The 16,469-nt window shown below is 49.0% G+C and overlaps 1 protein-coding gene across 2 annotated transcripts in view; it reads right to left on the reverse strand.

The window, feature by feature from the left end:
* Positions 1–1,266: 1,266 nt before the first annotated feature.
* Positions 1,267–16,469, reverse strand: part of frmd8 (FERM domain containing 8) — a 65,657-nt gene continuing 50,454 nt past the window's right edge. For both annotated transcript variants that reach the window (XM_059955270.1, XM_059955271.1), the window contains exons 10-11: positions 7,024–7,213; positions 1,267–3,034 (exon numbers count right to left, since the gene is read on the reverse strand). In XM_059955270.1, coding sequence (XP_059811253.1) covers positions 2,916–3,034; positions 7,024–7,213 — 309 coding nt within the window. In that variant the 3' untranslated portion in view covers positions 1,267–2,915. The remainder of the gene's footprint in view (positions 3,035–7,023; positions 7,214–16,469) is intronic.

The raw sequence follows: 16,469 nt of genomic DNA on the forward strand, positions 1-16,469 counted from the left end.
ATAGAACCCGGACAATTGTGAATCAAAAGTTCAATCTGGATAGGTGTGAGGTGATGCATTTTGGAAGGACAAACCAGAAGACTGAGTACAGGATTAATGGTCAGTTACTTAAGAGTGTGGATGAATAAAGGGACCTTGGGGTTCAAATCCATACATCCCTCAAGGTCGCTGCGCAGGTTGATAGGGTAGTTAAGAAGGCCTATGGGTTGCTAGGCTTCACTAACAGGGCGATTGAGTTCAAGAGTGGAGGGGTCGTGTTGCAACTCTACAAATCTCTGGTGAGACCACTCTGAGAGTATTGAGTTCAATTCTGGTCTCCTCATTATAGGAAGGATGTGGAAGCTATGGAGAGGGTGCAGAGGAGATTTACCAGGATGTTGCCTGGTTTGGAGAACAAGTCATATGAAGCAAGGTTAGCAGAGCTGGGACTTTTCTCTTTGGAGCATAGAAGAATGAGAGGGGACTTGATAGAGGTCTACAAGATTATGAGAGGTATAGATAGGGTGGATAGTCAGTACCTGTTTCCCAGGGCACCAATAGCAAACACCAGAGGGCACATGTACTAAATTAAGGGAGGGAAGTTTAGGGGAGACATCAGGGGTAAGTTTTTTTACACAGAAGGTTGTGAGTGCCTGGAATGATTTGCCAGGGATGGTGGTGGAGGCTAAAACATTAGGGGCATTTAAGAGCCTCTTGGACAGGCACATGGATGAAAGAGAAACGGAGGGTTATGGGGTAGTGCGGGTTTAGTACTTTTTTTTAAGGAGTATATGGGTCGGCACAACATGGAGGGCTGAAGGGCCTGTACTGTGCCGTAGTGTTCTATGGTTCTAACCCATTAAACATGCAAGAAGAGGGGAAAAAAAAGAACAATTTGTGCAAACGATAAAACACTCAGAACCAAAGACACCAAAGTGAATTCGCAGGCCCGAAGCCCGTCGGTACTGCTCGCAGTCCGGGTTAAAACAGGGACCTCCAACCCTGTATCCCCATATTGGTCCGTGTCATTTAAAAAACATTGGGAACTCTTGTGTTGAAAGGAATTGAAGGACCATTGACCGACATGAGAGAACACAGCAAGGCCAAGCAAAATGGGACTGGTGGGGTTGTTCTGCTGGAAGCTAACAGTGAAATCAAAGGCCACCTGTATCAGAATGTGTAAACAAGCAAAAGTGATCGTCCCTTTAATGCTGAAGAAGATCTCATAATTCAAATACATTCTTTGCAGAGGGGAAGGGGGGGGGGGGGAAAAACACCCAAAAGAGCTATAAGAAAATTGATTTTTTTAATTCACATTAGTAGAAAGAAATACAAACGTTGCAAATCTAAAACATGTGCAGTAAGAATTAGTCGGAGCATCCCACAAAAATCGTTGATCTGTGCACAGCAGATTAAACCACTTAAAAATAAAGTTAAAACTTCTAAAAACTACTCTTCTGGAATCAAGTTACCTTTCGTAGTGCAATCAGAAATGGAAAGAGCACCCAGCAGCTTTCTTTGGGCTCATTTCAGTGCAGTCCAGAACTTCTGTCTTTTAGCTTTCCAAGGGTAGAGTGGGGCGTTACGTATTCGCTGACAGCTTCGCTGGAGAATCAGAACTCCCGGCGCAAAGTTTACAGCACTGAAAGTAGTCTATTAGGAATGTAATATTTTCTCCAGCAACCCCCAGTATTGAAATAATACCTTTAACCCGTCCCAGCTTTGATTGAATACTTTCAGCTTGTTAACAGTCACTTTTCCCAATTTGTCGGTGTGCATTAAATAGGAGTGGGTATTTATGCAAGCTGTGAACTGATCACAGATCCCCACTACACCGTCCCAAACCCATGGGTTTTTTTTGGTTATTGATGGTCTGACGGAAGCTGGGAGCGGGTTGCAAAACACAAACAGAACTGCGGCTGGGGGACGCTGGGGACACACGAACTTGACCAAAGCCACGCACGTTCACCCAAGAGGTTCACTCGCCATGCGGCGGCAAAGGAAGTCAGAACTGAAGATCAGGAATGTAGTGAAGTGCTTGGGATCAGACCACAAGCCACCTTTTGACGTAGGCCAGAAGCAAACCTCAACGTTCACATGAACGGTGCTGGGGTCAAGTGTGCTGGCCCTCCTGTTGACATCCCGGGAAAAAAAAATCCAAAGCTTTAAAACAAGAACCACGGAAGAGCAAACTGAAAGATAATGCTGGACGTTAGTAACACCGAGAAAAAGGCAAGCACCAGGCTTCAACAGTTCACTCGCAGATGCGAAAAGCCCCTTTCTCCACAGGCTAAAATACTTTCTCTTTTGGCTTGACAATTTAAAATACCCAGCAAGTGCTACATTTTTTTTTAAAAAAAGTGATTCCTACTCCATCAAACCACTCCCCCCCCCCCCCACTCAACCCTTCAATAGATCTGTGTGGCCCCGCAATCAGAGTTTATTTAGTGTCAGAAACGATGGAGCTTGGAATTCAATGAGGAAGGTCTGAGAGATGCAGGAGACAGTGAGGAGATTCTTCCCTCGTCAGCAAAGGGATGCATACTCTCCCCCCACCCCCCCAAGAAATTTAAAGGACCAGGAAATGCAGGGACTGCTGCACGTTATATAACACGACATATCTATATCTCTATTCATTGTCTTTTTAAATAAAAGATTATATATTATACATATTGCAATTTTTTTCAACACGGTCTCTACAGGCGCCAGGTACAACACTAGGTATCGGTGATCACCAAATACTGTGGCACCTTAGCTTCGGAGATTGTTTGCAGCAGCCATGGGCTTGCCACCTCTTCGAATCTCCGAAGGATTTTTGGCTGTTGACAGGAACTTTTTGCTTCAATCCCCACCCTCCCCACCCCCCCACACCCCTCAAGTCTTCTCGAAGAATTTATTCTCCCTTGCCGGAGGAGCTGCCACCTGGGTCGACCGCGTCAGCCCTGCTCCAGCGTCTCTGCCACTTCCACGGCGCTGTATGAGGCCGGGCCCTGGGACAGCTGCCTCGTGAAGAAGGACGCCGCTCTCTTGGGCTTCACCCTCTTGATTTCTTTACCTGGAAAAGGAAAATGCGTGTACAGGGCTTGCACTTACTCTGAGTCCGCCATAGCGGTGGGATTCCCAAAAGGCGCTGTAAGCTGAGTGAAGCAGTCCATGCAGTGCCACAAGACCCACAGTCCATTCCGCCTGCCAAACCTGCTCTGCCATTTAATCATGGCTGGTCCACTTTCCCTTCTCCCTGTGTCCAATCAAGAACCTATCAAGCTCTGCCTTAAATATACCCAACGACCTGGCCTCCACAGCTGCCTGTGGTGACAAATCCCACAAATTCGCCACCCTCTGGCGAAAGAAATTTCTCTTAAATGGACTTGCCCTCTATCCTGAGGCAATGCCCTTTTGTCCTAGACTCCCCCATCATGGGAAACATCCTTTCCACATCTACTCAGCCTAGGTCTTTTAACATTCGGAACGTTTCAGTGAGAACCCCCCCCCCCCATCCTTCTAAGTCCTCGTGAGTGCAGGCCCAGAGCCGTCAAACGTTCCTCGTATGATAAGCCTTTCATTCCTGGAATCATCCTTGTGAACCTCCTCTGGACCTACTCCAATGCCAGCACATCCTTGATGAGGAAACTGCTCACAATACTCAAGATGAGGCCTCACCACCCTTATAAGGCCTCAGCATCACAGCCCTGCTCTAAACCTCGTGAAATGAATGCTAACGCTGCATTTGCCCTCCTCACCACTGACTCCACCTTCCAGTTAACCTTTAGGGTGACATCTAGAACCTGGAATAGTGGCCTGGGGGCAAGAGTCTGGATGGTGGTACTGCATGGCAGCTCAAGAGATAATTTAAATTCAATTTAAATAAATTAAAGAATTTAAATAAATTTAAATAAATCTAAATAATTTAATTTAAAGAATTTAAATAAATCTGCAATTTTACGAAGTTGTTATATGATCACAATAATTCCCTGGTGATCTATAGCCGAAGGAATCTACCGTCCAAACCAATGTGTCCTGGATTGAGATTTGAATGATAAGGCAGCACCTCAGCACAATGGTTAGCACCACCGCGGGCGCAACAAGGCGACCACCGACGCAAGTTCAATTCCTCCTACTGAGCGTACGGAGTCTGCGCATTTCCCTCTCTCCCCCCCCCCCCCCCCCCGTGACTGCATGGGCTCCTTCCCGATACCCCTGTTCCCTCCCACGGTTCGGGCCGGTGGCATGGCACTGGAAACGTGGTGACCCCTGCCGGCCTCACCCAGCAGAATCGCTGGACTGCGCCGATCACTGACGCAAGACGGTGAGTTTCGCTGTACGTTTCGGTGTACATCTGACAAATGCAGCTCAACTTTAGCTTAAACGAGAGGTGCTACAGGCACTGGAAACCCAGAGCATCGCGCACACAAAATGGTGGAGGTCTCAGCAAGTCAGGCAGCATCTATGGAGGGGAATAAATTTCCACAACACACACAAAATGCTGGTGGAACGCAGCAGGGAGAAGCATTGTCGACGTTTCGGGCCGAGACCCTTTGTCAGGACTAAATGAAAGGAAAGATAGTAAGAGATTTGAAAGTAGGAGGGGGAGGGGGAAATGCAAAATGATAGGAGAAGACCGGAGGGGATGGGGTGAAGCTAAGACCCAGAAAGGTGATTGGCAAAAGGGATACAGAGCTGGAGAAGGGAAAGGATCATGGGACGGGAGGCCGAGGGAGAAAGAAAGGGGGAGGGAAGCACCAGAGGGAGATGGAGAACAGGCAGAGTGATGGGTAGAGAGAGAGAAAAAAGGGGTGAAGGAGGGGGAATAAATAAATAAGAGATGGGGTAAGAAGGGGAGGAGGGTCATTAACGGAAGTTAGAGAAGTCAATGTTCATGCCATCAGGTTGGAGGCTACCCAGCCGGTATATAAGGTGTTGTTCCTCCAACCTGAGTGTGGCTTCATCTTGACAGTCGAGGAGGCCATGGATAGACATATCAGAATGGGAATGGGACATGGAATTAAAATGTGTGGCCACTGGGAGATCCTGCTTTCTCTGGCGGACCGAGCGTAGGTGTTCCACGAAACGGTCTCCCAGTCTGCGTCGGGTCTCACCAATATATAAAAGGCCACACCTGGAGCACCGGACGCAGTATACCACACCAGCCGACTCACAGGTGAAGTGTCGCCTCACCTGGAAGGACTGTCTGGGGCCCTGAATGGTGGTGAGGGAGGAAGTGTAAGGGCAGGTGTAGCACTTGTTCCGCTTGTGAGGATAAGTGCCAGGAGGATCGGTGGGAAGGGATGGGGGGGGGGGGGGGGGACGAGTGGACAAGGGAGTCGCGTAGGGAGCGATCCACACTGCCATTAGGAGGGCGCTCGTTACACAGATACAACACATAGGCATTCAGCAAATTAATTAGGTTCAGGGTCCCCGACACTCAAAAAATAACCCAGTACTGCCACTTGATGGCTGGAGGACACGAGAAGGAAGCTGAAGAGAGAATGGAAGATCCCTCCCAACAATTAAAAAAGGCAATTCCTGAGGCATTACCACACGCAAGCACAAAATGCTGGAGCAGCTCAACAGGCCTGGCAGGATCTATGGAAAAAGGTACAGTCGTGCCGAGACGTGATTCCAACTGCAATCACGTTGGGACACATCGAGAGAGAGGTAAAGACCTTTAGTGGCTGATTTGGACCACAGTGGGCAGAGGCAGGAAATTTTCACAGCGTACAAGACCATAAAGGTACACGAGCAGAATTAGGCCATTTGGCCCATTGAGTTTGCCCTGCCCTTTCCATCATGGCCGATTCATTACCCCTCTCAACCCCAATAATCTCCTTTCCCTGAAATTTTTGACTCCCTTACTGATCAACAGCCCGTCCACCTCTGCTTTAAATATACCCAGAGACTTGGCCGCCGCAGCCACCCGCGGCAATGAATTCCACAGATTCACTCTCTGCCTAAAGGAATTCCTCCTCGATGACACAAGGATCAGGAATGCACCAAAACATGAAATCGTCCAACTGGACGAGAGGACTTTCAGAAGGAAGATGCTGGCGGTTAACAGGTTACCTCAGAGGCTACTGCACCACCAATGGTACGAGCGTGGATAGGCCAGCACTGACTGCCAGTCCCTACAGAAGGGGCGCCGTGACAGTCCAAACAACCACGTTAACCCGGGGCTGGAGCCAATGCGCAAACAGAGTCACCGAAGCCAGCTCCTGATCTATTTAACTAACAGCTGGAATCCCTCGCTCAAAGGGGCTGCATTTGGCCTCTTACCTTTGAATCTTTACTCCCATTCGCTTCACTTTTGCTAATAAATCATCGCCAAATCATCATCTTATTCAGAACAGCGAACGCTTAGAATTTACTTATTCTGCTCGGGTTCTATTGTTTCTTGGCAGATTTATGGAGGTCATATTTCATTTCAGGGTTGGCCGAACATCAAGCCTGTGCTGACTTTTGCACTGCCTGGAACAGAGGGGGAGCTCTTGAAGTGGAGCAGCACCCTCTGCCGTTAGAACGTGGTACAACAGGGACATGGCCACACGCCGCCCGCCACGGACTCTCAGCACCGACAGGGAATCGTCCCGAAGCGTTCAGGAGGGACGCAGAGCACCCCAGCTTTCCTCTCTCTCCCCCGCCCGTAGAGGAGTTCCACACATAACCGTGTAACAAGAGTCTAGTGGAAGGGAACTGACTGGGACGCAGGGTCAGGTTTCAGGACTGGGTTGCTCCACACGCTGCCGATGGGGGAGGGGGCCCCTGTCCCACCCTCTGAGCCGCACAGCTCTATGGCTAACCACGCGACCGGGGGGTGCGCCGAAGACGAATCAGTTCACAGCCCTTCGGCGAACACATCAGATCGGTGGCAAGAACGTGGCAGGCGTGCGCGCGCAGCCGACCGCTGGCGCCGCGACTGGGTGCCCTACGTGGGCTTTTGAGTGCGCTGGCGCTCCGAAAGGCGCCCGGGAGGGGGGGGTACCGCGACGCGGAAGTAGTATTTAGTCACGTCGCCCTTGCCCCGCGCGGAGAGAGCAGTCGGCAACGTACCCTCCTCCACGTAGTCTATGGTCGAGAGCTGCTGGATCCGATTGCACACCACGCTGTCCTGCCGTCGCAGCTTGCCGCGCTTCTCCTTTGGCTTCGGGGGCTTGGCGGCCACGGCGTCTTGCGCCGGAGGCACCTCAGAGGCGTTGTTGAAGTCGATGCAGTACTCGATCATGCCGCTCATCAGCTCCGCCTGGGCACAGAAACACCAGCATCAGTCTCCCTTCCCTGACACGCGGCAACTTCGGCGAGCAAGGATAAAATCTACAGATGAATTACGCATAAACAAATTAAATACCGTCAGATACAGAACTGATTAACTGCTGACATTTCGAACTGCCACAGAGAGTTCAGAAGCCTGACGGCCTGAGGGAAGAAACTGTTTCCCATCCTGACCATTCTCGTCTTCATGCATCGGAGTCTCCTGCCTGATGGTAGAAAGTCAAAGAGGATGCTGGATGGACGGGTGGGATCCTGGATAATACTAAGGGCCCTGCTCCTGATAAACATCCCCGATGGACGACAGGGAGACCCCTGTGATCCTCTCGGCTGTTCTCACAGTCCTCTGCATACAAACATAAGAAATGGGCAGGAGTCAGCCATCTGGCCCGTCGAGCCTGCTCCGCCATTCAATAGGATCATGGCTGATCTGGCCATGGACTCATCTCCACCTACCTGCCTTTTCCTCAAATCTCTTAATTCCCCTACTCTGCAAAAATCTATCCAACCTTGTCTTAAATATATTTACCGAGGCAGCCTCCACTGCTGCACTGGGCAGAGAATTCCACAGATTCACCACTCTCTGGGAAAAGCAGTTCCTCCTCATCTCCGTCCTCAATCTACTCCCCCGAATCTTGAGGCCATGTCCCCTAGTTCCAGTCTCACCTGCTTCTGGTCCGACGCTCGGCCGCTCCCGGACCAGACAGAGATGCAACTTGTCAGGAGGCTCTCAATGGCGCTCCTGTAAAATTCAGTCAGGCAGGGGAGGCACTGCTGTGCCTTCCTATTCAGGGAGAAACGTGGCCTCGTTTGACGGTACACCCATATATAGTTAAATGACAAGAGACCTGACTTGTGAATCTGAAGGAGGGATGGGAATAAACCCCACCCAAAGGCCAAACAATCGTAGGACCTGGAGCAACGATCTGGAGGTGGGTTAAAATCCCATCGACTCACAGTTGCTTGGTACATTAGTGCTTTGGGGGTGTCGGAACATTGGTGGGATTGGTGCGAAAGGAGCCCCTAGTGTTTTGACACGGAGAGAGGTGCATCACTGTCAGTGGTGTCAGCTTGAACCGTCCCGTGCCGAGAACCCGGGGCGAATCCAGCAACGGGTGGCCCCCGGCTGGGTGCCGCACTCATTGCCGAGGCTGGGAACTGACAGCGCTGGCTCCTGGCGACAGACTGCCCGGATATGCGGGGTCGCCAGGGCCGCAATGAAAGTTAACTAACCCCGGTTAACTAACTCCTCATCACCCCGGGAAATTTGTAATTCTGCGGCAGCTGTCTGGTCCAATACAGTAAAAAAAAACACTATTAGAAGTAAGTGCAAATAGAGCAAGAAGTGAGGCAGTGTTCATGGATCATTCATTTATCTGATGGTGGAGAAGAGGCTGTTCCTAAATTGTCCAGCGTCTCCTCAGGCTCCTGTACCTGGGGTGGGGGGGGTAGACAGCCTACCTGGGGGAAGCCACAGTGGCCGTGCCTCTAGCACAGAGTCTGGCCCTGTGGCTCAGAAGGGTGGGGAAAGGAAGAGGAAGGCAGCAGTGATAGGGGACTCTATAGTTAGGGGGGGTCAGACAGGCGATTCTATGGACACAGGAAAGAAACACAGATGGTAGTTTGCCTCGCAGGTGCCAGGGCCCGGGATGTTTCTGATCGCGTCCAAGATATTTTGAAGTGGGAAGGTGAACAGCCAGAGGTCGTGGTATATATTGGTACCAACGACACAGGTAGGAAAAGGGAGGAGGTCCTGAAAATAGATTGCAGGGAGTTAGGAAGGAAGTTGAGAAGCAGGACCTCAAAGGTAGTAATCTCGGGATTACTGCCTGTGCCACGTGACAGTGAGTATAGGAATAGAGTGAGGTGGAGGATAAATGCGTGGCTGAGGGATTGGAGCAGGGGACAGGGATTCAGATTTCTGGATCACTGGGGCCTTCTTTGGGGCAGGTGTGACCTGTACAAAAAGGACGGGCTGCACCTGAATCCCGGGGGGACCAATATCCTGGCGGGAAGGTTTGCTAAGGTTACTTAAACTAGAGTTTAAACTAGAATTGCTGTGGGGGCGGGGGGTGGGAACCGAACTGAAGTGACGGAGGAAAGGGAGGTAGGCTCACAAATAAAGCTTGGAGACGGTGCGAAAGGGAGGACAGGCAGGTGATAGAGAAGGGACGCGTTCAGTCCGATGGTTTGAGATGTGTCTATTTTAATGCGAGTATTATGAGCAAAGTGGATGAGCTTAGAGTGTGGATCAGTACTTGGAGCTATGATGTTGTGGCCATTACAGAGACTTGGATGGCTCGGGAGCAGGAATGGTTATTTAGACGTTTCAGGAAGGACAGGGAGGGAGGCAAAAGAGGTGGGGGGGGGCGTGGTACTGCTGATCAGAGATAATGTCACGGCTGCAGAAAAGGAGGAAGACATGGAGGGATTGTCAACTGAGTCTCTGTGGGTAGAAGTTAGAAACAGGAAGGGGTCAATACTTTTTATAGACCACCCAACAGTAACGGGGACATCGAGGAGCAGATAAGGAGACAGATTCAGGAAAGGTGTAATAATAACAGGGTTGTTATGGTGGGAGATTTTAATTTCCCAACTATTGACTGGCATCTCCCTAGAGTGAGGGGTGGAGTTTGTTAGGTGTGTTCAGGAAGGTTTCCTGACTCAATATGTAGATAAGCTTACAAGAGGAGAAGCTGTACTTGATCTGCTTTTGGGAAATGAACCTGGTCAGGTGTCAGGTCTCTCAGTGGGAGAGCATCTTGGAGATAGTGATCACAATTCTATCTCCTTTACCATAGCACTGGAGAGGAATAGGAGGAGACACGTTAGGGAAATATGATATTATTGGGCAGGAACTTGGAAGCATAAATTGGAAACAGATGCTCTCAGGGAAACGTACAGAAGAAATGTGGCAAATGTTCAGGGGATATCTGCGTGAGGTTCTGAGTAGGTACGTTCCAATGAGACATGGAAAGGATGATCCGTGGTGTACAAAGGCTGTTGTAAATCTAGTCAAGAAAAAAAGCTTACAAAAGGTTCAAAAAACTAGGAAATGATAGGAATCTGGAAGATTACAAGGCTAGCAGGAAGGAGTTTAAGAATGAAATTAGGAGAGCCAGAAGGGGCCACGAGAAGGTATTGGCAGACAGAATTAAAGAAAACCCCAAGGTATTCTACAACTATATGAAGAGCAAGAGGATAAGACGTGACAGAATTGGACCAGTCAAATGTAACAGTGGTAAAGCATGTATGGAACCGGAGGAGATAGCGGAGGTATTTAATGAATACTTTGCTTCAGTATTCACTACAGAAAAGCATCTCGGCAATTGTAGGGATGACTTGCAGTGGACTGAAAAGCTTGAGCATGTGCTGGAGCTTTTGGAAAGCATCAAGTTAGATAAGTCACCGGGACCGGACGGGATGTAACCCAGGCTACTGTGGGAGGTCAGTGAGGAGATTGCTGAGCCTCTGGCAATGATCTTTGCATCATCAATGGAGACAGGAGAAGTTCCGGAGGATTGAAGGGTTGCGGATGTTGTTCCATTATTCAAGAAAGGGAGTAGCGATAGCCTAGGAAATTACAGACCAGTGAGTTTTACTTCAGTGGTTGGTAAGTTGATGGAGAAGATCCTGAGAGGCAGGATTTATGAACATTTGGAGAAGCATAATATGATTAGGAATAGTCAGCATAGCTTTGTCAAGGGCAGGTCGTGCTTTACGAGCTTGAGTGAATTTTTTGAGGATGTGACTAAACACATTGATGAAGGTAGAGACATAGATGTAGTGTATATGGATTTTAGCAAGGCATTTGGTAAGGTATCCCATGCAAGGCTTTTTGAGAAAATAAGGAGGCATGGGATCCAAGGGAACCTTGCTTTGTGGATCTAGAACTGGCTTGCCACTGAAGGCAAAGGAATTTGGCCTTCTAACTACATTGGAATTTAGAAGGAAGAAAGGGGATCTGATTGAAACATACAAGATTATTAAGGGATTGGACACGCTAGAGGCAGGAAACATGCTCCCGATGTTGGGGGAGTCCGGAACCAGAGGCCACAGTTTAAGAATAAGGGGTAGGCCATTTAGAACGGAGTTGAGGAAAAACTTTTTCACCCAGTGAGTTGTGGATCTGTGGAATGCTCTGCCTCAGAAGGCAGTGGAGGCCAATTCTCTGGATGCTTTCAAGAAAGAGTTAGATAGAGCTCTTAAAGATAGCAGGGTCAAGGGATATGGGGAGAAGGCAGGACCGGGGTACTGATTGTGAGTGATCAGCCATGATCACATTGAATGGCTGTGCTGGTTTGAAGGGCCAAATGGCCTACTCCCGCACCTATTGTCTATTGTCAAAGAGTCGTTGTACAGGAGTCATTTTCTGCATGGAGGCCAGTAACCAGTGGTGTGCCTCAGGGACCCCTATTTGTGAGTTTTATAAACGACCTGAATGAGGAAGTGGAGGGATGTGTTAGTAAATCTGCTGATGGCACCAAGGTTGGGGGTGTTGTGGGTAGAGTGGAGGGCTGTCAGAGGTTACAATGAGACATTAATAGGATGCAAAACTGGGCTGAGAAGTGGCAGATGGAGTTCAACCCAGATAAGTGTGAGGTGGTTCATTTTGGTAGGTCAAATAAAATGGCAGAATATAGTATTAATGGTAAGACTCTTGTCAATGTGGAGGATCAGAAGGATCTTGGGGTCCCGAGTCCATAGGACGCTCAAAGCTGCTACTCAGGTTGACTCTGTGGTTAAGAAGGCGAACAGTGTATTGGCCTTCATCAACCGTGGGATTGAGTTTAAGAGCCGAGAGGTAATACTGCAACTATATAGGACCCTGGTCAGACCCCACTTGGAGTACTGTGCTCAGTTCTGGTCGCCTCACTACAGGAAGGATGTGGAAACCATAGAAAGGGTGCAGAGGAGATTTACAAGGATGTTGCCTGGATTGGGGAGCATGCCTTATGTGAATAGGTTGAGTGAACTCGGCCTTTTCTCCTTGGAGCGACGGAGGATGGGAGGTGACCTGATAGAGGTGTGCAAGATGATGAGAGGCATTGATCGTGCGGATAGTCAGAGGCTTTTTCCCAGAACTGAGAGGGCACTGTTTTAAGGTGCTTGGAAGAAGGTACAGAGATACAGGTACAGGGAGATCACGGGCGTTTAGTTCAGACGAGTGTGAGGTTCTGCAGTTTGGAAAATCAGATGAAGTTAGGATAATTCACGGTGAACGGTAGAGCCCTGAGGGGTGTTGTAGAATGGAGCGACGGAGGATGGGAGGTGACCTGATAGAGGTGTACAAGATGATGAGTGGCATTGATCGTGTGGGTAGTCAGAGGCTTTTCCCCAGGGCTGAAATGGCGAGCACGAGAGGGCGTATTTTTAAGGTGCTTGGAAATAGGTATAGAGGGGAGGTCGGGGATGAGTTTCTTTTACACAAAAAGTGATGAGTGCGTGGAATGGGCTGCTGGCGGCGGTAATAATAGGGTCTTTTAAGAGACTCCTGGGTGGAAAACTTGGAGCTTAGAAAAATAGAGGGCTATGGGTAAAGCCTAGGTAGTTCTAAGGTAAGGACGTGTTCGGCACAGCTTCATAGGCCGAAGGGCCTGTATTGTGCTGTAGGTTTTCTATGTTTCTATCTCCTCTCTGCTGGTGGTATGAAGAGGGCCTCTCCTCGCGTGCTTAATTGTTTTTTGGGACTGTATTTTACTATGTTGTTTGTGCTGTATATGACTGCTGGTTTTGCGTTTTGCTCCTTGGCCCCAGAGCAACACTTTCTTTACACTGTATGCATGGGTATTCTTGTACAGTACTGCAGCAATTTTATATGTTGCATTGTTTTTCTGCAAAATGATAGACATTCTGCATACTTCATCGCCTATATGAGTGATGATAAACCTGAATCTGATATGAGTCTCTATCGTGGACTGAAAGTGGGAAGGGAACACGGAGAGGGGAAATCACAGTTGGGGAAAGAGAGAGGGGAGGGAGCAGGGAGCACCAGAGAGACATTCTGTAATGATCAATAAATTGATTGTTTGGAATCAAATGACCTTGCCTGGTGTCTCACCTACTCCATAGGGAGGACGTACAAGCTCATTACGGGTGACGTCGGAATTGAACTCCGATGCCTGCGATAAGGTCACCCAACATCTCCTACAGATATCTCCTGTTCGCTGACAGTCGACACAGACGCACCTCCCGGTTACGCGCTTCGCCTACCGCTCTACCCCCTTGACACTCATGTGGCTGGGAACGGCTCAAAGGCCACTTGCGGAATCTCAGATGGTGACGCGGGAAGGGAGTTAAATCTGACGGCTGAGTGGTGTCGCAATACCGACCGACCTCAACGTCAGCAAGAGCAAGGAATTGATAGTGAACCCACACCGGCCCTCATCCGGGGGTTGGCAGTCGAAAGGGTCAGCAGCTTCGAGCTCCTGGGAGCCAACAGCTACTGCAGGCCAAACACGCTGATTCAATCACAAAGGTACACCAGCAGCTATACTTCATGAAGAGTTTGAGGAGATATGGTGGACGCCACAATTAGCTAAATTAAATAAGTGGTGCAAAAGTAGAAACAAGACAATAGTGTGGTGGTGTTCATGGGTTCAATGTCCAGCACATGTCATGAAATGTGTTGTCTCAGCAGCAGCAGTACAATGTAATACATAATAATAGAAAAAAACCGTGAATTATAAAATAGTTCAATTTCATAAGCAGTACAAAAATAGAAATTTTTAAAAAAGTAGTGAGGTATTGTTCACGGGTTCAATGTCCATTCGGAAATCTGATGGCAGAGGGGAAGAAGCCGTTCCTGAATCGCTGAGTGTGTGTCTTCAGGCTCCTGTATCTCCTCCCTGATGGTGGCAATGAGAAGGGGGCATGTCCTGGGTGGTGGGGGTCCTTAATGATGGACGCTGCCTTTTTGAGGCGTTGCTCCTTGAAGATGCCCTGCATACAATGGAGGCTGGTGCCCATGATGGAGCTGACTGAGTTTACAACTCTAAGCAACTTACTTCAATCCTGTGCTGTAACCCCCCCCACCCCCTCATACCAGATGGTGATGCAATGGTGATGTTCTCCTCACTACCAAGAATATCTTCAAGAGCTGGAGAACTTCACCATCGAGGTGGGCGTACGGGAGCCTGAAGGACAACACTCAACATTTTACAAACATCCCCTCTGCCATCGGATTTTTATACGGCCTGCAAATTTACCCACACCACCCTGCTAACCCTCCGACATTATTTCTTAATTTTTTTTTGCGATGTAGTGATTTTATGTATCGATCCGCATGGCTGCCACAAAAACAAATTTCACAACGTGCGTCAATGACAACAAACCAGTTTTTGATCTCGAACTTTAAAAACAGTGGGACCACAACAGCTTTCTGGTTCAATGCTTCGGAGAGAAGGAAATAGACCTCTGTCTGCACTCCAGAGCCATTAAAGCAGTTAGCTTTTAACTGTCCTCTCCCACTCAGTTCAAGGGCAATATCCAAGTCTGTCTCCATGCCTGGGTGCACGTGTAGAGGGAGCATGTGGAGTCCACGGCTCTGGACGATCACAGGGCATCTTGGACAATGACAACTGTGTTTTAATTTAATTCAAGTTTTGCAAATTTTCTGCTGGATATACCTAAACATCCAGAGAAGATGGCGGCGCGACGGCAGCCGGGATGAATATCTGTCATCTGTCAAGTAGGAAGCCGTGCACAATCCTGATTTGATGGGGACGGACGTGAGAAGCACGGAGGAACATCTGATGAAACTTCAGACATGCCTGTTTCGCTGCCGCTGCTACTGTGTGATCGGAAATCTCCGGAGAGGAAGGCCCCGAATCCTCGGCTTTGCCTGTCGCTTGGCGGCCAGGGCTGGGGTCGAAGTGCTCGGCAGAGATGGCGCTCGGTGTCGGAGGCTCGAAGTTTTTCGGACGGACTCGGAGTTGGCTGTGGTCGTGACTCCCAGAGGCTGCATCGAGAAGCTGCGGCGCTGGAGGTTCATGGCAGGAAGAGTTTTTCTTCCTTCTACCGTCTGCGTGAGATGACGGGCTGTCGGGGACTTTGAGACTTTCATTTACCGTGCCCATGGTCTGCTCCTTATCAGATTACGGCATTGATTTGCACTGTTGTAACTATATGTTATAATTATGTGCTTTTTGTCAGTTAGTCTTGGTCTGTCTTGTGTTTCTGTGATATCATACTGGAGGAACATTGTATCATTTCTTAATGCATGCATTACTAAATGACAATAAACGAGGGCTGAGTTTCCTCACAATCTAATCTAAACTGTAAATATTAAATATTTTGAAAGGGAGCAATGAATTCTGGCCTTCTCAACAACAGCGAATGAACACAGTAGTTTAATTGCCTGAACTCAGCACCCGGGCAACCTGGCGGCTAACTGTCGAAGGGTTGGCATGGAAGGGTAGTGGTTAATGCAACACTTTACAGTGCAGGCGACCGGGGTTCACCGCAAGGACAATCGCCCCGTGACCGCGTGGGTTTCCTCCGGGTGCTCCGGTTTCCTCCCACAGTCCAAAGACGTAACAGTTGGTAGGTTAACTGGTCATTGCAGATTGTCCTGTGATTTGGGGGGGCGGGGGGGGCAAATTGCTGGGTGGCAGGGTTCAAAGGGCCACACTGTATCTCAAACTATGTAATGCAGAGATCGTGGACAATGTCTATCCACAAACCAGTCCCGATGAAGGGGTTCAGCCCGAAACGTAGACTGTTCACTCTCTTGCACAGATGCTTGCGTGTATTATCGAAAATCTCAATCCGCTTACGATCTCCGAGTAGCAATATACGCGGGGTGATCGATAAGTTCCTGGCCTAAGGTGGAAGACGTCAATTTTAGAAAACCTAGCATGTGTATTTTTCAACAGAGTCCCCTCCTACATTTACACACTTAGTCCAGCGGTCCTGGAGCATAAGGATCTTGGACGTGCGGTGTAAAGTGAGTCCAAGGATAGAAGACTGGTTTGTGTGATGTGCTGGGCTGTGTTCACGATCTTCTGCAGCTTCTTCCGGTCTTGGACAGGACAACTTCCATACCAGGTTGTGATGCACCCTGGAAGAATGCTTTCTACGGTGCATCTATAAAAATTAGTGAGGGTTTTAGGGGACAGGCCAAATTTCTTCAGCTTTCTCAGGACGTAAAGGTGCTGGTGGGCCTTCTTGGTAGTGGACCCTGCTTGGTTAGACCAGTCGGTCATTTGTGATACTTGCATTAACGAGCT

This window comes from Hypanus sabinus, chromosome 31 (genome assembly GCF_030144855.1).
Source record: "Hypanus sabinus isolate sHypSab1 chromosome 31, sHypSab1.hap1, whole genome shotgun sequence".
Lineage (NCBI taxonomy): Eukaryota > Metazoa > Chordata > Chondrichthyes > Myliobatiformes > Dasyatidae > Hypanus > Hypanus sabinus.